Source organism: Hoplias malabaricus, chromosome X2 (assembly GCF_029633855.1).
Source record: "Hoplias malabaricus isolate fHopMal1 chromosome X2, fHopMal1.hap1, whole genome shotgun sequence".
NCBI lineage: Eukaryota > Metazoa > Chordata > Actinopteri > Characiformes > Erythrinidae > Hoplias > Hoplias malabaricus.
In genome coordinates, this window is record NC_089819.1 from 44,936,318 (window position 1) to 44,958,268 (window position 21,951).

The 21,951-nt window shown below is 36.3% G+C and overlaps 1 protein-coding gene across 2 annotated transcripts in view; it reads right to left on the reverse strand.

Moving 5' to 3' along the window:
• LOC136676203 (chromodomain-helicase-DNA-binding protein 9-like) overlaps positions 1-21,951 on the reverse strand; it is a 90,931-nt gene that overhangs the window by 12,049 nt on the left and 56,931 nt on the right. The window contains exons 7-24 of one of the 2 annotated variants that reach the window (XM_066653045.1): positions 21,845-21,900; positions 18,794-18,911; positions 18,148-18,234; positions 16,415-16,552; positions 16,128-16,249; positions 13,924-14,167; positions 12,564-12,740; positions 12,311-12,454; positions 11,784-12,039; positions 11,127-11,337; positions 8,553-8,748; positions 8,120-8,296; positions 7,060-7,242; positions 5,746-5,856; positions 5,303-5,499; positions 3,273-3,472; positions 2,291-2,450; positions 106-195 (exon numbers count right to left, since the gene is read on the reverse strand). In XM_066653045.1, coding sequence (XP_066509142.1) covers positions 106-195; positions 2,291-2,450; positions 3,273-3,472; positions 5,303-5,499; positions 5,746-5,856; positions 7,060-7,242; positions 8,120-8,296; positions 8,553-8,748; positions 11,127-11,337; positions 11,784-12,039; positions 12,311-12,454; positions 12,564-12,740; positions 13,924-14,167; positions 16,128-16,249; positions 16,415-16,552; positions 18,148-18,234; positions 18,794-18,911; positions 21,845-21,900 — 2,867 coding nt within the window. Of the gene's footprint in view, positions 1-105; positions 196-2,290; positions 2,451-3,272; positions 3,473-5,302; positions 5,500-5,745; positions 5,857-7,059; positions 7,246-8,119; positions 8,297-8,552; positions 8,749-11,126; positions 11,338-11,783; positions 12,040-12,310; positions 12,455-12,563; positions 12,741-13,923; positions 14,168-16,127; positions 16,250-16,414; positions 16,553-18,147; positions 18,235-18,793; positions 18,912-21,844; positions 21,901-21,951 lie in introns of both variants that reach the window. The other variant, XM_066653046.1, reaches the window with a different exon arrangement.

Consider the following 21,951-nt stretch of genomic DNA (forward strand, 5'->3'; position numbering starts at 1 on the left):
TAACAGTACTGTAAACAGTGACATACACACAGTAAAAAAAAAAAAAACTCTCTAGATGCTACATGATGGCAGACAGAGGTGGTGAAAAGTCAAGGGTATGCTCACCCAGCTTCAGCTCCATCCAGCAGCGTCTGACCTTGTGCACCAATGATCTCCTGTTTCAGGTAGTATAGCATTCTCACTCTCAACAGCACCCTTTGCAGAGAAGAAAAGGGAGGGGTGTGAGTTGAGAACTCAAGTATGCTCTCAAAACATAGCTTTAAAAAATGAAATAAATAAAATATAATCTCTGTCTCATTTTATTTATTTTATTCCCATTCAATTTTCAGAATATACTTAATAACTTTGTAAAAGTTTTTGCTAAAGTTAATTGCTTTAAAGGTGAGTAATTACATTTCTTTATTATATAATCATTATATTAGTGGTATAAAATGGTCTTAAAATGAAAATATTGTTATAATATTAAATATATGTGCACACAAGCCCTGTGTCTGAAGCCCTGTATTTTTTAATAATAACTTTTTTAAATATAATAAACAATAAGAATATGATTTCTTCATTTCCTTGAACTATTACTTAACTGACATACAAAGAAAACAGTTCCAACATCCAGCTGTTTTAGGCTCACCACTTTGCACCAAAACCGTCAAACAATATTATTAAATGGAAGGTGGCCAAGAACGTATGTTTTGTTTTACAATGTACAATGCATGTAATATTGTCAACGATTCAGAAAATCAGTCCATGCATATTAAAAATATGATTTGAAGCGACACTAGGTAGGATTTGGTATTTTTGGTCCTTGGCTTTAACACCTGCAGAGTATAATTCACATTTACAGCATTGCCCCTGAAATCCACCTGCTTCAGAAATTTACATAGTGCAGTTTATGCAGTTTTGAGCCCACAGTAGTAAAGATAGTGTTGCTATTCTACCAATTACAGGTCAGTGAATCATCACAATGATATTGAAACTGTAATTTTTAAGGTAATCATACAGCCTTGTTTTGCTTTTATACAGTTGCTGGAAACATTCTAAATGATATAAAATCAAATTCATTAGTGAAATCACTGGAAGTCTTTTCTTTGTGTTATTGTTAGTTAAATGAAGGTTCAAGAGATTTAACACACCACAGTTTATTTTCCTTACTAAAAATAACAATTCTAGAGAAAAACCCTAATTAGTTTATACATAGCTGTTTAGTCTTTAGATATTATATGACTCGGGCATTAGCTGTAAATAATTATCTGTCTATTGATTTTCCATAAAAACACTTTCTACAGCTGCAGTAAATTTGACAGCTCACAATTTTCAGTTTGTAATAAATAGCTTTAAATTGGTTGTTTTCAAACTAGGAGTTTGTTTACTCTTAAAATGGTGTCAGTTAATTGAATTAATCATTGATAGCACAAATATTTATATGTACGTTCTTATAAATTATTATTTATAATAATATGGGACCTAGCCATAACACTAACATACACACACACACACAAAAGAAAAAAACAAAATCAGAGAATCAAAAATGGACACACACAAATAGTGTGTACAAAAACTCAGACATAAGCAAAGCTGAAGAGTATGTCTTTGCTCATATAGTGTGTAGGAGAGAAAGTAAACAATACAGGCTTGTGGATTTATGCGTGTGTTTGTGTGTGTGTGTGAGAGAGAGAGAGAGAGAGAGAATAGTGCAGTGGAGCACTCATTGAACAATAGGGAACATTCTGTGGTGGCAAAGAGCCATGTGCTCTCCCTCTAACTCTTGCATATACACGAACACTCACATATATACTCACTCCAAAAGTCCAAGCTGAAATGAGTCAAAAATGTGCATCTTTGCTTTCAATCTAACTTGTGATACCCACTGCAAGAATTCAAGAGAAAAACGAATGTCCCCTAACATGGCACTTTCCAAACTACTCTCAGTAAAATTGTATTTCCTATGTTTTCGTGGGTGTGCCAAATTTCTGATGTGTTTAAATATTTAACACAAAGCGCGTTTTAGAAAGCTATAATGTAAGCTCCATTATACCTTTTTTCTACTTCGGATTATAATTTTGCATTATATTTATGTTCACCAGACACATTTCTAATTGACTGACTGCACTCAAAGCTAATTGCAATTGAGTATCCATCTGTTTTAAGAATGTGAGATGAAACCAAACCAAGCAAAACAAACCCTCACAGACAGAGAGACTGAACCCACAACCTCAGGACCCTGTAACTGTATAGCAGAGAGAATAGTTGTGAAACAACTGTGCTGCCTACTCTTAATATTCCTTAGACATACTTGTTACAGTGGTGCTTAAGGTGTTTCTTGTATCCATCATCTGACAGCATATGCTCTGGGTTGTGTTTCCTGATCCACTCAGCCTTCTGGATGTCAAATGTGCTCGACTGAGTTTTCATTTTCTTCCCCTTCCTTCCCCGAGGAACAGGTGTGGACAGTCCTGGAGGAAACAAACATGCAGTCTTCAGTTCCAAATCTACAACTGGTGAAAACAAGTCCCCCCTCATTATATCTATTATAGTTGCAGTGATCATTTGAAAATAACATCCTTATATTTACATAGACTTCTCACTTTTAAACAAATAAATACATTTTTTACATTTGATTAAATTTGTTTAAATTTACATATTTGATTTAATATCCACCAAGACTATTGAAGTATTTTGATTTGCTGTATTACACACAGTCTTTGTGCATCCTGCCAAACGCCCCAGCCAGGGTATGGTCATTTTAGATAAATGTATGTCTTCACCTTATACATATGCACCTCAATTCCAATGAAGTTGGGACTTTGTGAAAAACGTAAATAAAAACAGAATACTATGATTTGCAAATCCTTTTCAATCTACATTCAATTGAATACACGTGTTGCGGGCCTCAAATTCAAAATGAGTGAATATTTGCAAAAAGAAAAAGAAAAAAAAAAAAAACAAAACAAAAAAAAAAAAAAAAAAACACCTTTATCCGTCTGAACATTAAACATCTTGTATTTGTAATGTATTCAACTGAATATAAGTTGAAAAGGATTTGCAAATCATTGTATTCTGGTTTTATTTAGGTTTTACACAATGTCCCAACTTCATTGGAATTGGGGTTGTCATAATATAATGCTATAATCTCTAAATAAATGGAGTTTGTATTATTGCACCATTAATCAGTGAATAACTTGTAAAACAGAACTTTTAAGCCAAGAAAATTAAATGAAGGAGGATCAGTAGATTACACAATTAATAATAATAATAAAAAGTTCCTGACATCCTACCCAGATGATTCTGGAGCTCCTTGGTCCTGCCATCCTCTGTTGGGGCAATCAGGTCCCACATAAAACTTTTGATCTTGTCATCTCCTCTATAATGTACAAGGCAATACGCTAGCAGTGCTCTACATATCCATTCCACATCTCTCTCGCTTAGCTGTCTCTTAAAACGACCATGCTGCAGGATGTCCCTCCAACGGCCCCACCTGAAAACACACATTATAGATGTTACCATTTTAGGAAAACATTCCACTCAAGCAGACAATGACTCATATCTCAAGATGGGCAAATTAATTACCTGTACAGCTGCAAGGAAATGTAAGGTGAATATAAAAAAAATAAATAAATAAATAAAAAAAAAGAAAAAAAAAGAAAAACCTGACTTCTTCACTTCACCAGTTCTGGTAAATTTTATAAACACTGAATGAATAAAAAGAAATTAGAAACACCTACCTTGTATTTACACTCATTGCTCCTTTAATAAGCTCCACTCAACATATATGAGCACTTTGTAGTTCTACAATTACAAACTGTATTCCACCTGTTTCTCTGCAAATATTCTTATTCCCCAATTCACCATTCTCTTTAAGTGGTCAGGACCCCCACAGGCCAGGTAAGTATGCATAGAAACAGACAGATTACCATCTATAATTATAGAACTACAAAGTGCTCCTGTATGGTCAGTGGAGCCAAAATAAATGGACAGTGAGTGCAGATACAAGGTACAGGTGCATCTCAATGAATTAGAATATCATCAAACAGTTCATTTATTTCAGTAATTCAATTCAAAAAATGAAACTCATATAGATTCATTACAGAGAGATCAATTTTATGCGTTTATTTCTTTTAATGTTGATGATTATGGCTTACAACCAATTGAAAACCCAAAATCATTATCTCAGAATTAGAATAGTATTTAAGGCCAAATTATGAATCATTAAAATCATTAAATTAAATTAAATTAAAATTTAATTAAAAATTTAAATACAGAAATGTTGGCCTACTGAAAAGTATGTACAGTATATGCAGTCAATATTTCGAGACTGCCTTTGCATGAATTATTGCATCAATGCAGCGTGGCATGGAGGCTATCAGCCTGTGGGACTGCTGAGGTGTTATGGAAGGCTATGCTGTTTGATAGTGGCCTTGCATTGTTGGGGTCTGGTGTCTCTCATCTTCCTCTTGACAATAGGTTAGGCAAGTGTGCTGGCCAATCAAGCACAGTGATACTGTGGTTATTTAACCAGGTATTGGTACTTCTGGTAGTGTGAAAAGGTGCCAAGTCCAGCTGGAAAATGTAATTAGCATCTCCATAAATCTTGTAAGCAGAGGGAAGCATGAAGTGCTCTACAGTTTCCTAGTAGACAGCTGCACTGATTTTAGACTTGATATAACACGGTGGATCAACACCAGCAGATGACATGTCTCCCCAAACCATCACTAATTGTAGAAACTATACACTAGACCACAAGCAGCATGGATTGTGTGCTTTCCTCCAGACTCTGAGACCTTGATTTCCAAATAAAATTTTGAATTTTCATTTCATCTGAAAGCAAGACTTTGGACCACTAAGCAACAGTCCAGTCGTTTTTCTACTTGGCCCAGGTAAGATCCTTCTGCTGTTGTCTCCGAGTCATGAGTGGCTTCACACAAGGAATGCAACAGTTGTAGGCCATGTCCTGGATACGTCTGTGTGTGGTCCGCTCCACGTGGATCTCCCCCAAATATCTGAATGGCCGCTCAACTTTTCATTAATATGCTTGGATACAGCAGGAGGGTGTCAATGACTTCCTTCTGGACATCTATCAAGTCAGCAGTCTCCCTCATGATTTTGTAGCCATAATCATCAACATTAAAAGAAATAAACGCTTGAAATAGATCACTCTGTTTGTAATGAATCTGAGTTGCACTTTCTGAATTGGATTACTGAAATAAATGAACTTTTGATGATATTCTACTTTATTGAGACACACATGTAGATGTTTCTAATTGTTCAGTTATGTCTATATTTTATTTTTCTTGCCAACATTTCATACCCATACACCAGGAGGTTCTTTTCCACACGAAAGCACTCTGTACGTCCATAGCTGTTGAGGCGGTCGTATGTGCGCCGTAGTTTAGGTTTCTCATCTCCACTGCTCTCACCTTCTGACAGCTCTGCAAGCTCATCTTTAGTGGCACTGAAAGGCCGAGTCTGCTTCCGCACCCTTGGTGTGTCAATAACCAGACTGTTCTGTTGCTCAAAAGAAGAGAGAGAGATGTCAGGTTTCATTTTTGTCTGAATCTGGTTGTTTATTGTATATTTTGTTTGTATTATTATTTTTTTTTATTTTGATTTAATTATGCAAAATATTAAAAGAAACACATTTGCTGGGATGTTTAATAATTTGAATTTGAAAAACATGAAATTTTTCATCATCTCCCATAACCTCATAAAACTTTAAGCAGCAATTAGAACATCTTCCCAAATTCAACTCACTCTGCCATTGACTGTGTCAATGTCGATCTCAGCCTTCTTTGCCCATTTGTCCCAGAAGTTGGGGTCATCAAGAGAGATGTCTGTTCGGTTCCCTGAAGCTACAAAACTGGCCTGTAAGATAAGAGTAGAAAGTTTTATATTGATGTTCCTTATTTAACTTGGTTTTTTGTGTGTGTGTGTGTGTGTGTGTGTGAGTGAGTGAGTGAGTGAGTGAGAGAGAGAGAGAGAGAGAGAGAGAGAGAGAGAGAGAGAGAGATTACAAGTTATACCAAAAATATGACATATATAATGGCCCAAGTACACGTGGTGTCTGTGAATTTACACAGGTTCACAACCTTTCAAATAACTACACTAATCATTTTTGCTGTTTTTGGAAATGCTGAAGGAGAAATGCCAGTTTTGTACAGAGTATGAGAGCAATAAGAACAAACTTTATAGACCTTGGCATTTGAAGTACTTGTTCATTTATGTGAGCGGCAAAGTTAACGTCGTTTTCAGTTGTTTTCAGTTTACAGCTAATTACACCTAATTGGGTAGAATTTTTAAAAATTGCTGGGTTTTCCTATCAGTCCTATTATGCTTTGTCTAAAATAAGTAATTTTCTGGATGGTGTTCATCACGTGAAATTGTGGACCAGCATAGAGTAGGGTAGAGTAAATAAAAGGAAAAATGAAAACTATGGTCAAAAGCTAAAATTAAAAACAAAATAACTTAAACTCCAAAAAATAATTCACTAATCTACTACAGTTGGTGTGAAGGTAAATTGACATTTCATTTAATATTTTAATGCAGATTAAAATTAATCTATCACTGGAGTAAAACCTATTTGCTTCTGTATGCAGTCCGCTATACACATTAAAAACCAAACCGTGTTTGGACATGCTTTAAGGACAAGTTGAAAAAAGAATACCAATAAGCAACAGACTTGATTTCAATTATTATTTCAAGCAAGGACACAAACAAACTACACCAATTTAGCCAAGGTTACCTCTTGTCTCTGGAATCAATTGTCTATAGCAACTAGTTATGAGCACATTGGCCAGGATTCCTCCTTGTGTATGTGCAACCTCAGTCTTTTGGGCTCAAAGATATTATTATTATTATTATTTTTTTTTTCTTTATTGTAACCTGTTATGGTGCCAGAATATTACCATTATTACCAGGCAGACTTGGCAATGTACTAGATAACCACAGTAGTTTGTGGCCTTGCATCTCCGTTTACCTTACCCACTAACAATTTAAATAATTTAAGACCGATCTGGTATATGATGTGTTAAAGACATATATAGTTTATATGTTAAATAGTAGACCAACCTTGGCAAAGGTGGACCCTCTTCCCTCTGATTCAATGGTGATGGTTTTGGTTCTGCGCTGTAAGATCTGGTCAATATCTTCCTCACAGAATTTTGCCCCCTCATCTTCCTCGTCCATGAGGGCACCATATGCTCCACGTCTCAAAAGGTCCTCAATCTCTTTCTTAGAGAGCTGCTGTTGGATCTGCTATAAAAAAAGGTCACAAAGTTAATGGAAGGCTACACAGGTTTCCAAAGTTACCTAGTAATGTATAGAATAAATTTATTAAAATTTGAATAATTTTTGATATGCACAATTTTTAAAAAATCAGAAACAAAACTGTGTTGAAAACAAGGAATTTCCATTCATTTGAATAATGGTTCAATGAAAGGTTTGCATTTATTAATAGTCTGATATTAATTATAAAATATATTACAATTGTACAGTTCACCTATTTATATATACACAGTTATAAACTGTATATTTATTTTTTTTAAGATATATGTTGTATTGATGCAGTGGCTGAGTTAAGCCCAGTGAGTAACCTTCAGTGTTAGATGTAGCTGGTTGCTGATAGCATCATAAATGGCCACAGCAAATTCTATTGGTTTGGGTTAGGATTTAAATGACCAAAAGATTATAGGAACATTGCAGGTAGAAAGAGAGTAGGCCAGGAGCTATGTGAAGCCCTAATGGAATGGGGTAGGATTTCACATTCTGTGTATAATTATAAGTTTGAGATTGGGCCACTACCTGCCACTTCCAAACAACCGCATAGACAACTGCTTAGGAGCAACAGTTCATACATGAACTGGCCTTTTCTGGACTAAATTTATTCAAAAGAGTTATTTTACTTGTTTTAAACATGACAAAAAAAGAGGAAGGATGCAAAATAGAACTACTTATTACTAGATAGATACTATAATAGAACTAATATTTAAAAGTTCAAGTAAGAAGAATAAACACTTCAAGTAAAGGATCACTTTGACCATGGGGACCACTTTCCATATAAAAAGTCACACGGACATTTAATTTAATCAAAATGCCTTCTTGTTTTTTTTCTGCTTAACAAGCAACTTACTCCTCCTCCTCCTCCTAGGCTGTTGTCCCTTCCACTCATGCTCTGCAGCACAGCCTTATCCAGTCCCAGCTTGAGACTGGCCCTGTCAAACATTTCTCGTTCATAAGAGTTACGTGTGATCAGCCGATATACTTTCACTGCCTTATTCTGACCAATCCTGTGGCAGCGAGCCTGGGCCTAGAAGAAAGAAAAACATGAACAAAAGGCTACACATTTTTTTCTGTGAGTGGTCCAATGTAGACATCAAAAATAAGAAATCTTTAAAAATCCTTGCGTACTTTAGGCATGAAGAATGCTCAAAAGTGAAATCAAATTAAAAAAAAAAAATTTTCAATCTAATCAATTTTTAAGAAATTATTCTGTGTGGTGGCACGTGTCACTTCATACTTTTCTTTAAAATGTTTCCAATTTATTTCTTTGAATGTGTGTCTACCTGCAGGTCGTTCTGAGGGTTCCAGTCAGAGTCAAAGATGATGCATGTATCAGCAGCAGTGAGGTTGATACCCAGCCCACCAGCTCTTGTGCACAGCAGGAAGACAAATCGGTCAGAATCTGGCTTACTGAAGCGATCTATAGCTGCCTGCCGAAGGTTTCCACGCACTCGCCCATCTATTCGTTCGTAGAGGTATCTTAAACACACACACAAACACATAAACTAGTGAAGTGCATATTTAGACCAAAACTAATTTAAACAGAGTGATTCATCTGTGTTAAGAGAAATTGCTCCCAACTGGCTGACCTGTAAAAAGCCTTGTGTAAAAGAGTGACACCTTGTCTCTGCATCTGTAAGTATTTTTTCTCTGTAGTTTTCTTATCCTCTCAGTCTCTCACTGCACATCATACCTCTTTTCCCTGTCATGTCTTTCCCTTCCCCCTCGTGTTTCTCGCTGACCTACTTCAGGCTGTTCAGTGCTTTAGGCTCTTTGACTGTCTGATGTGAGCTCTCCAGGGGGTCTGTGCCCTTGTACTGAACCATGGATAAACCTACCAAAAGCCCTGACACACATACATACAACATTCTTACTTTAATGCAATATCATTACAAAAAAAGTATTCAGTTTCTCCAGATGTATCACACTAATCAACCCAAAATATTAAAATGACACCCAATCAGCTCCATTTACATTTATATTTCTCCATTACTTTATTTTTCTACAATTACGGACTGTAGTCCATCTATTGCTTTTCATACTTTATTGGCCTGTTTAAACCTTGTTCTTCAATGGTTATGGAACACCCATAGGACCACCACAGAGCCGGTATTACTTGAGCGGTGGATCATTACCAGCACTAAAGCAACACAGAGAGTGGTATGAGTGGGTAACAGTGCTGCTTGAGTTTTTAAACACTGTGTCCACTCTGTTTGACAGACCTACCTCACTGATCCACTTTGTAGAACAATAGACCATGTAGGAAGAAAATAAAGTATACAGAGCAATAAATGGTACAAAATTGCTCCTGTATGGTGAGCTGATCTCAGAGAATGGACAGTGAGTGTAAAAACAAAAATTTGATCAAAATGTTATGTGTACACAAACACACAAATATATATTTATTAATTCATCCATTCATCCATAATGGTTGCAGTGGGTCTGGAGCCTACCCGGAATCACTGGGCGCAAGGCAAGAACACACCCTGGAGGGGGCGCCAATCCTTCACAGGGTGACACACACACACACACACATACACAAATCCACTCAAATACTCACACCTAGGGACACTTCTGAGCAGCCAAGCCACGTATCAACGTGTTTTTGGTGGGGATAAACCGGAGCACCCAGAGGAAACCCATACAGACACAAGGAGAACACACTCCTTACAGAAAGTCACTCGGAGCGGGGCTAAAACAAAGCTCCTGGACCCTGGAGCTGTGTGATTGTTGCATCTATATATCATGACAGGATGGCGAATTTCCAGGTTCGCACTTGGATAACAATTTCACATTTACGGGCCCACTGCATACATGAACTTAGCCAGTTAGCCTGTTAGCAACAAGCCTGCTTAAAAACGGCTTAAAAATGCACACTGAAGGCATGAGCACCGCTCAAAGCCAATATATAAATTTATATTATTCTAATACATATATATTTATTAAAAGGGGGCTCACTGTGCATAACCTACATCCAATGTAATCACCATCATAAAAACACTACTTAAACTTTTATCTTTGATACATCAACAAGAGGCTGAATATCAGTTTACTTGTATGGAATTCTGAAGACGCGGTTTAGGTATATTGGAACCTTAACACCAAATCTGACACGTTTTTCTAATCATTGTAAAGAATCTGGTAACAGGAGAAGAAATAGATTCCTTATGAATTAGCAACAGCAGCAGTGATGATGAATTTGTTATTTTATGTTTACTCCCTGCAACTAAACTACACACGACGAGTTAACTCCATTCTACAGAAACATGGGGAGCCCCAGCAGCTCATTCAAGATCTAAAGTTGTATAACTAGCTGTTCTGAAGGTATTTCTGTAGGTCAGAGAGTGAGTTGCTTCTTCTGTGTTGCTCCTCTCATTAAAAATGGTTAAAATTTTCTTCAACCTTAATCAGCTCAATCTTCTACTAAATGAAAAATTTGGACAGAACAAGGCTCTGTTTACAAACCTGACATGGATATACGGGGCAGGGATCCTCATTATTTCATGTGAGGTTTGTAAACAGAGCCCTGCTATGTCCAACTGTTTCATTCAGTAGAGTATTGAGCTGATTCACAAACAGTGCCAATCTCCCTACACAGCACTTTGTATATTATAAAACTAAGACTACTAAAGTAATATACTACATGGGGCATTAGTGCCCAGAAAATGTACAAAAAAAAGCACACATTCCTGCATGCAGACTCACAAGCAGCAGAAAGGCATGCACATTATCAAATGCTTTTCTCATTCCATTTCAAAATCCGATGTTCTAAAGACTGCACTTCTAAATTAATCCAGCAGGAGGCACTTTATTAATATTGAGGTCAGCAACTCCAGCTGCCTGAGACATTCACTCACCGTCTCTGGATGAGGTAGTCTTCCAAGATGTCGAGACAGCGCACCATCTGGGAGAAAATGAGAACTTTGTGTCCACCAGCCTTCATTTTGGGCAGCAGCTTGTCTATGAGAACAAGTTTGCCAGCAGACTGCACCATGGCCTGCAGGTGGAAGTCTGGGGCAGAGGGGTTGCACACCTCCCGAAAGTCCTCTAGGATTTTCTCTTCTGCCCCTAAAGTAGACACAGAAATAAAAGAAGCCTCATTGCTACTGGCTGTTTTGTTTGTGCTGTTGCATGAGGGTCTGTCTTAGTGTCATAGTTTACAAACTTTTAACATATTTCCATACATAACTAGACTACATTGGCTCTTTCAACTGGCAGTACTAAGCTCGTACCGTACACCCGATAAATAATTAAAGTTTCCACCAGTCAGCACTCTGCAAACCATTAATGCATGTCAAAAACATCACACACTTGCCTCAATACTTGTTAACTGCTCAAGTCATCTTGCTTAGATTGGACAACCATATCAACTGGCCAAATATTAACCTTCAGGATGGTTCTTCCTGTTCTTCCAGGGGTTTGAATCTTACATTATCTCTCTTTTCTTTTTCTAACTGCCTTTATTAATTAAGAAAAACAAACAAAAAAACAAACAAACAAAAAAAAACTGCTACCTTTGATGAGGTAGGGGTGATTGCAACATTTCCTTAACTCCATCATGGTGTTGACCAAGTTGGGGACATTGGCTTGGCCAGCTCCTTTGGCCAAGAAAGAGAAGTTCTTCTCCAAGATGGCCCGATAGTATTTCTTCTGGATGTTGGTGAGCTCCACCTCAATGATGGTCTCTTCTTTAGGAGCCAGTTTCTTCTCAACATCCTCCTTCAGCCGACGGAGCATCATTGGTTTCAATATTGCCTGTAGCTTTTGGACCTATCATTACACACAAGACATTTAATTATAAACCTTATTTTATATATCATTATATCATTATATTATATATAATTATGTTTATAATTATAAACATAATTATCCCCCCCCCCCCCCCCCCCAATCCTAAATTTCCTACTTAAGATTTTATTTGGTAATTACTATTTTGTGTAACTGTAAACATACAGACAAACATTAGTGGCTTATCTGTTATCTACAGCCAAGAGACATTTCATATTTCAACATCATTTCAGATTTTGGCCACCATACACACCTGCTCTTCGGTCTTTAAGTCTCCAAATTCCTGCATGAAGGTGGTTTCAGATGGAAAACGTGATGGCTCCAGGAAATGAAGGAGACTAAACAACTCCTCCACTGTGTTCTGCAGTGGAGTGCCAGTCAACAGCACCTTGTGCTCCTAAAGGTTAAACAGGTCAGCATTACTGGAAGTAGGAGACAGACAAAAACAAAGCAGCAGCGCTAGATAATGTTACTGAAATCAAGTGTTTGTTTGCTCTCGTCCATACCAAGTTCATTAACTTAAAGCCCTCCAGCAGCTTGCAGTTTTTGTTTTTCAGGCGGTGAGCTTCATCTATGATCACACATCGCCAATCAATGGCATTGAGCTCCGGACAGCCTCCCAGAATCATCTCAAACGTGGTGATGACAGCCTGAAACCGGTAAGCGCCTTTCACCACACGACCCTGAGTGAATGGCATAAAAAGAAAGAGTGAAGTTACAATACTACAGTTTCAGTCACATGATTTTTTTTTCTGCCTAATATCTGAAGAGGAAAAAAAGGAAAACTAAATTAGGCTGTGGTCAGGGTAGCTCAAACTTTAAAGTTTATGAGATGGATCTGATCAACTATCCATTTTTCAGTCATGGGATTAACTTGGTAGTTAAACACTGAAAAAAACAAAACCCATCTTTACTTCTCCAATTCTCATATTTCATATTGCCAGTAATCCTTTCACAGTACTGTACAATTCAGTTCTTTTAGAAAATCAAGGATGCTGTGTCTTCCAGCAAAGGATCTTGTGTGTTATTAATGCACAATTCAAAAGCCAGAATTTGTGACGTTATGAGAGTGCACATGGCATTGGTGAACTGTACACCTATGAAGGCACATTAACAATTATTACAGGTTAATAATTTAATAATTTATACAGGGTTTAGAAAAAAATATTGCAATTTAAATGCTATCTTTTGGGAAGGGCTTGATTATTTCAGTAAAATACTCCAGGTAATAAACTGTCCCAACCTGTCATTCATTTAAAACAAATAGTTTATTATGGAAAAGCGCCAAGAGACACACTGATTGGAAAAAATTGGAAAATTTTTTTAGCGTCAATTGGAACTCTTAACGTCAATATTTAAAATGTCTTTATATTGTTTTCAATTAAATATAGGGTTTCAATGTTTTTGATAAGATTGTTTTTGTTTTATTATTCATTTATAACCCCAGTGGTTTTGGAAATAGGTTTGTACTTTGTGGGTATAAAACTCCCACACTTCAGACATACTGGGCATCCTGGCCTTTGGTTAAATAGCTGTGTGGACTATTGATAACATATAACCATTAAACAGATATTGATTTTTACAGAGATTTAATAATGAACTACACATATTTACTTGGCCCAAATACATCAAAACTGCTTGCTGTACAAGCCCCTGAACATAATCTTGTCTAATTTTATAAGCCTTAAAATGTATGGCACCAAAAAACAACCACAGAAATTTCAGCATGGGCCTGTGCATTGCAACAGCCCACTTCATTTTAATACAGTGTTTAAAATTAGATGTGTCAATAGCGTATATAAAAAAGTAAGTTATCAATAACATTGCCCATTACATGCTGCAGATTGAGTTAATATGGTTTCTAACCTGAGCATCCCTGAAATACATCTCGTACTGCTGCAGCATCTGCCGACTGAGAACACTGCCGTGGTAGACAATGATGTTGAGGTGTGTCCAAGTATGGAACTCACGCTCCCAGTTTGCAATAGTGGAGAGTGGGGCAATAATGAGGAAAGGCCCCTTTATCCCTGTGCGGTGGATCTCTTTCAGAAATGTAATGGACTGGATGGTTTTACCCAAACCCATCTCATCAGCCAATATACAGTTACGCCTGCAGAGAAAAAGAGAAACATCATCATTAGACCTTTTTGCAGAAAGACTGGAGAATTATACTACTCTGACAACCGTTATCTATATTAGCCATGATCCAAGGCTTGCAGCCAGAACAGTAAGCCCTCAATGATAGGCAAATCCTAAAAAAGTGTTGGACAATTTGTTTTTACAATGTACAATGCCACAATTAAAAATAAAAACAAAGAAATACTTATAACAACTCCAAGCACATTTTACAAATACTACAGAAACTATAACGGCATTTAAAGTCCACAAATGGATGAAGTTACTTGCTTGGGAGAGCAGGGTTTAAGTTCTATGCAGTGACTTGTCTTTATGCAAAGTTTAATGCTCATCAATATAATTACCAAAAAAAAGCACCTATTAATTATTATCATTTTTTAATTATGCTGCGATAACTTATCATGTAGCACTGGTGTGCATCTTAGCTTCTGCAATATGCCTGTGCTTATATGAAATATGATAGTGGTGAGTGTGTGTGTGTGTGTGTGTGTGTGTGTGAAATGAGTCAAGCTCTGAATGTGTGTGTGGCTGGCATGTGGGCTCAGACATGCCGTCAGCTGCATGCCCCACTGACTCCTCTTCCGCACTACTTAATCTGGCGCCCAGATCCACATCTATCCCCCTTGTGTGAAAAACCTCTCCCTCAGCCCGTCCTGATGTACACACACATTCTATTTTCCTGCCAAATATTTAAACATACTTTATTTTTTATTTCACACACATCATACAAAAAATACACATTATTGTGGCCTTCCATTTGACTACCTGACTAAAAGTTTGAGACATGTAAAAAGAAAAAAACCCAAAAAACTAATTTCCCCTAGAGCAGAAAAGCAGGGCAAAACAAATCTTCACTGAACTAACAGTATTTACCAAAAGGAAGTCAGAGCCTACCATTATTCAGTTAATCTCAGGGCCATCCCATAAAAAACCCAAACAAACACCAAAAGGGAATTGGAAAAAATCCCACAAAAAAATAGGTTAGGCCCCTAGGAAAATTTGGAAATTGTCCTTTTAACACATAACAATGGGACCATAGCCTTACATCCTGTATTAAAGGGTAAATTTACAATACTCATTACTCTGTATTACCCATATAAACTGTAAATAAATGTTAATTATGACTGGGAAATGAAGGAGTTGAAGAGGATCATTGTTATAAAATGTTTTTTTTTGTCTTTTCGCTAACTATAGCTGATGCAGTACAAAGACTTTCTCTCCAAGTTAATGATCATGTGTTGGTACCGGAGATTTCAACAAGTATAATCAACAAACAAAGAAATGATGAGCAGTATATTTAAAAAGGATGGAAAAAAGATTGTATTCAGTATGTTCTAATTTTCTATACATGCAGTCTGGAATATGTTGAACTTTCCAAACAAGTGGCAAATATTAATCTTAAAAACAAATGTTCGTAATGAATATTACATTTAAACATATTCATAATGCAGTACTAAAACTATCCAGTAGGTGGCAACAATGTTTTGAATGAACAGTTTGCATCCATTTTAATCAAGGCTTTCTGTCTTTTTTATACTGTAGCTCACCGCAAACCCTTCTCTGTATAATTTTTCTGATATCTGACCATTTTAAGACCCAGATGTTACTCTCACATACACACATTTTTGCATATATCTAATTTTAGGTATAATCTCTGTCCAATTAAAAACAAGTATCTCTCAAAATAGTAACTTAACCTTAAATTTCAGTGAAATTGAATGTAAAAATATATTATCAAGTTAAAGTAATTTTGGAGTATTAAGATTGGTTAAGATCTTTCATCATGAAATTTTCACCCAATGTGAAGGACAGCTGCTGTCTTCAAATGATGTAGAAAACTATAAATCGACAAAATTGGAGATACATGTTTTTAATTGGACAGCGACAATAGAAAGCAATAAAATACAAAACTCTCTACAAGATTCAATACCAACCTGTTGTACCAGTTGAAGAGCAACCAGTTGAGCCCCTCCAGCTGGTAATCCCTGAGACTGTTACCATTACGATATTCTCTTGACTGCTCAAGCTTTTTCCAGTGGCTTGCTGGGGGACGCTCCTGAAAAGATACAGAGCGAAATCAAAAGAGTGTAATTACTAAATTTTGCCAGAATTTTAGAAGACTCCCATAATCCAGCAGCACCAATAAAGTAACTGTTCAACACTACAACAAATCAGGGAAAGATAAGAAACAACAATGTACACAGAATAAAGATGCACTCACCATTCTCCTGGAGTCTGGTCTTGCTGCCTGCAGCTGCTCAAACTCCTCAATCTTACTCTGATCCACATCTTCCTTAAGTTCCCATGTACTGTCCTCATATGGCAACGAACACCATTTCACAAGGTAATACACTACCGGCTATACAACACACAAAAACACACATTTCTTACACATAAACATTTCTTAACAAAAAGGATGTTACAAAACACAAAAACTCAAAGAAATTCCCTGTACCCTCATTAAAAAAATGCTTCAAGAAACACAGCTTAATAAATCAAAGTGTTTTTGAATGAGTGCTCAAGTGAACGCATGTGCTGGCACACACAAAAATATATTCCTGCTGATTTATGTTTCCAGCACAAAAAAAAAAAAAGTTTTCACAGAGTAGCTCACTTACAGTAAACATCTAATATTAAAGGAACTGCAGGTCTCTGGTTTATGCTCGAAATCTCATCGTATTTTAAGACGTTTGAGAAGAAAAACAACTGTTGTTTGTAAGTGGCTGAAACTGAACTTGTCTGTAAGTTATATTCACTGTCTGAATTACCACAGAAACTCGTTTGTAACTCAAGTTGTATAGCTTTGTAGCGTTTTCAGTCTGTTTACTTTCATGCACTCTGCCATGAGCAGAGACAGAAGCAGCCTAGCATGTCTTTTTTTACTTTTTCGTTTTTACTTGATGCTAGGGGTTCATAAACACATTAGACTGGTTTCCAGCACACTGTTGACTTAGACTGTAGAGCTAGCAAGTGTTCAGAAAATTTTAGATTTAGATTAAGAATTTTATAAAAAGCGTTTTCCCCCCTTTAAATGCTATTATTGTTTACTTCACCTATAATGCCATAGCCCTGAAGAAATAAATTTAGGCTGTTTTGAGACGGAGGAAAAAAAAAAGTCTACATCAGCAGTATTCAACAGGTCCCATTCTAGACCTAAAGGCTATTTATTACAGGCTATTAGCAAAACATTAAAAAGTTTTTCATTTTATATCTTGTGGTCCAGTCACAGAGCTTGTAATAAAAGTCATTATTCAGGTAGGTAGTAGGCATTTTGTGGATTGTACTAGTCAAAAGCATTTAGCAAATTGGTAAAAGGTAGAGTAATATCACAGCCAAAAATGGTCAAAATTGTTTAAAGATGAATAGACTGAACAATATTCATTCGTTCAATTGACTTTGACTTTCTCTGACCTTTAGTAACTGGACTTCTAAGATTAATATTTGGGTACCAGGTCTAAATGTCTTGGATAAAACAAAGAGATTGCTCCAGACAAAAGGCTCAAAATCAGGCCTTATAAGCTCACAAACTACTACATTTCCAAGGACATGGATTGTTTTAATTAAAAAATGCTGTGACTTAAAACTTAAAAATATTTATTTATATTTATTTATTTAAATTTTGCATGATTCAATCATTAAGAATGAACAGCCATTCAGAGCAGCTAAATGTAAAATTTGCCATGTTTGACAAACTTTAACAGCAGGGGTGTCAGAAAACAAATGTTTTAATATCTTAAATGTCTAATTTCTTAAAAAGATATATGACAGAAAACTAATGGTCACCAATACATTCAGAGACACTCTTTTGTTCTACATTAGTTTTGCAGAATAATTTTTAGCGTAAAATTGTAATTTTCAGATTTATTTATTTCTTTTTTTTAAAACATGGCTCAGCCATTGCGAACTATCCTTTAGTACACAGAAACACACACACACACGCACACTCAGACCCACCTCCCCAGTGTCCTTATCCTCACAGTAGGAAACCTCCAGGACTCTGTCCACTTCCACATAATCAGGATTAAAAGGATCTTCTTCCATCTGAAATGAAATCAAACCTTGACTCATTTGCATTAAATAAATATTCCTTTTATTATTTCTACAATGTGAGATTTATTTCTGAAAAATATACTGATTTCTGCATGTGTTTAACTGACGATATTCTGCAGAATAATGAGGAAAATTTGAGTTGTTTTTATTCACTATTTGTTTGATTCGTACAATCTTCTGTTGAATTGCCATGATGAGGTATCAGCTATGGCCTAACAACTACAAACTTTTTGGATTAAAAAAGAACCATTTGTGGATTTGTGTGTCTCATGGATGGTGAATTGTGTTTCCAATTGATTGTGTTGATGGTTTTCCACAATTAAAACAGACTCATGGACACATGTCACAGTCAGCCATTTTTGTTAAATGTAAATGATACTTTTGCAATTTCTGCCCATAAAAAAAATGAAATTAAAGAATAGGAAATAAACACACAGTATGCTATACAAATAAATTTGACTTGATTACACAAAGATCTGCGAATTATCCCCAATCTCACTCAAACACACACACACACACACACACACACACACACACACACACTTCTTACATCAGCAAAGAAATGTGCTCTCTGAGCCTGCTTGATCTTGAAACGTTTGATTTTTTGTTGGATCCTCTTGTCCTTCTCCAACTGTTGCTCTGTAGCCCACTCACAATGCAGATAAGAGCTAAAACACAAACAAATATAAAAACACAGTTATGGACAAACAATAAAAAAAACACACACAAAAAAAAAAAAAACAAGGCAAGCCTAGTTTTGCCGGACCGCCATTAGACATAATTCACAGAGGTGGTTCTGGCATTTCAAAAAGAGGAAAGGCCAAAATACATACCCTTGTCATTGTAAGGTCTGGAGAAGATTTGGTGCTTCATATCAATGTCTTTGTTTACATGTGGTTATTATTATGTGATTATGTTGTACAGAAAATATGGAGTGCAGGACTAATAAATGCAGAAATTTAAAAAGGAGCACAACATTTTGTTCATAATATACAACACTGGCATCAGTGTTTTTCTTGTTCATTTTATTTAAAAATAAATACTAGATGATGATCTACTACCAAAGAACAAAAAACACCAAGAACATTTTGTTGATTTTAAGAATTACAATTACTTATTTATTCAATGTAACAGGTTAGAGTAAAGCACATGAAGTTTAAGGAGGCTGTGTGCAGCTATATGTTGTTTATAAACACGCTAATGCCACAAAATGCCTCCCCACCACTTCCCTTTACAATATTTCAGGCAAAGACACACACACACATGAATAAAGACAAATTCAGCTGTCCTCCTCTCTCTATGAGGTATAATATACATGTAAATGTTGGCGAGTTCTGAGCCGTCCTGCTGAATTTGTGAACAGCGGAGAAACGTAACCAACGCAGAGCCAAACTCACACAAACAGGGCGTGTTCCTGTCTTATTTCCGATTATTTATTTATATGAAACTTTCTCTCTTTATCTATTTTTTTTTATGAAAAACTATCTCGTCCAGCTCCACTGTATTTGAGGCTCTGAGCTCTTTCTTGAGTTACTGAACGTCGACACTAGTGTTCAACCAATATATCGGACGATTTTTGGCATTTTTTTTTATATAATCATCATCGGAGAGCATGAGGCGGATTTTCACACATTGCACACAGGCAAAACTGTGGGAAGCTCCGTCATTCTGGCTGTTAGAGCACCCCTTGCGTCCATTTTGCCATCTTACAGGCAGACATCATTAAACACACAAGTACAGGAGTATAAGCCTCCAACCTGTAGCTGCATGCTGTCTCATCAAAGAAAACGGTATGAATTATTTTCTCTTCTTCAACTCTCACTATTTGTTACTGGCTGCTCTTTGTAACATACACTCAATAATCTACATTATAAACGACTGAGTTGATAGTTGTAACCTAGATACCCAGCGTTATTTAGCCTCTTATTTCGCTCATTGGTAGCCGGCGCCTAAAAATCACTCATTGTTATCTATATACGTCAGTATATCTTAAGTACTACAGGTCCAAGGTCGACAGTCAATGTACCAAATTAAAGCTTTAAGTCACTGCTTTTCATTTATTGAACCATTTTATATATAATCTCATTCGATAAATAAGTATTTTTGGTCGAAATATACCTTGCCAGGAAATTGTTATGAAAAAATAATAGTGACGGTACAGATTTTCAGATTTTTCACAGCACCATATTTGAGTCAATGTGTACATATCATACACCAATCGAACGAGCAGACTCTCAGGAACGTGAAGATATTCGCAAAAATGTAGGACTAGGGAAAGCCACAGTTCGCGCTGAAGAATCTACTGTTCTTTGATTCCAGTCAGTTTTGAAATAAATGTAATTTGCTACTGTACTTTAGTACTTTTTTTGTGTATCAGTACCTTATTCAAGCATTTCCTTTTTGGGTGACTTTTTACTTTTACTCCACTACATTTCAAAGTCAAATATCTTACCTCTACCAATTTCAGTACAGTGCTGAAATAGTTCATTGCACTAGGGGGGGCCCCAGGAGCTGAAAAAAAACCCCCAAATCTTGCCTAGTGTTCCTAAATGAGTAAAAAAAAAAAAAAAAACTATGTAATGCACAAGTGTCCTATGCCATTGTGAAAGTTTATACTTGTAATTTAGTGTCTGCGTCACTCTGCAATTACACCGCCAAACCACTAGAGCTGAATTTCAAACATCTTCTTCAACCCTATGTGGTACACAATGTAATGGTATATTTGTAATATAAATGGTATTAGTTTTACGTCGTTTTACACTCCACTATTTAGGGAGTGTAGTGTAGAGGAGTAACCTAGAAGGGTAATGTACATTTCTGAAGAGGTGCACATCAGGCAGCGCTGCCTATGGCATATGTTCAACACAGAAAAATAAATTGAGTTTGATATTCAGGCAACAGCGACCATGGGTGTATGTAATAGTTGATATAACATAATTCATTGCACTTCAGCTGTGTTCGGTGTCAGACTAATTTATGACATTCTATTAAAAGACTGGGGAACATAATATTTAATATGTCGATGGAAATGCGCCGAATGACTCCAAATTTAGTTCACGAACTGTAACTGGTCCGGTTCCTCCATGGTGGAAAAGTGCTGTGATGTGAAATTTGGCTGAACTAACAACAAACAATGTAGTAGCGCCAACTAAAGTTCTCTCTGTGAAATATGGCTGAACTAATCGCAGAAGGTGAACTATTGTTCCTAACCTAACGTTTAACATTAGGAGTCAGTCAGTCAATAAGAGAAAATGCCTCTTCTAGGCTGGCCGGGTAGGCGGTCCGGCAAATTTGTTTTTAAATTATTTGCATTCTCTAGTGTAAACACACCCACAGAGTCAACAGCTTTCTGATCTTGACTTATTAATTAGCTGTATGAGAGCTTTTCTTTTATATATCTAAAATATACAGGTCAAACAACAATAATATTTTTAACTAATAGACTGAAAATTATTTAATTAGAAATAACTTTTTAGGCACAGGATCATTAACCAAGTATGTAAGATTATCAGGCTGATCGATGTTGCTGCACATTAGCAACAGAAATGGCAAAAAGACATATTTAAATGGGCATTAAAACCGAAATGAATTAAAAACTTACTAATTTTTGTATTTTACAAAGAACTCCTCCACTTCGACTAAGACCCCTGGAGATACCTGTTAAACAACAAATTTATTTCAATACACTCATACATACATTCACACACA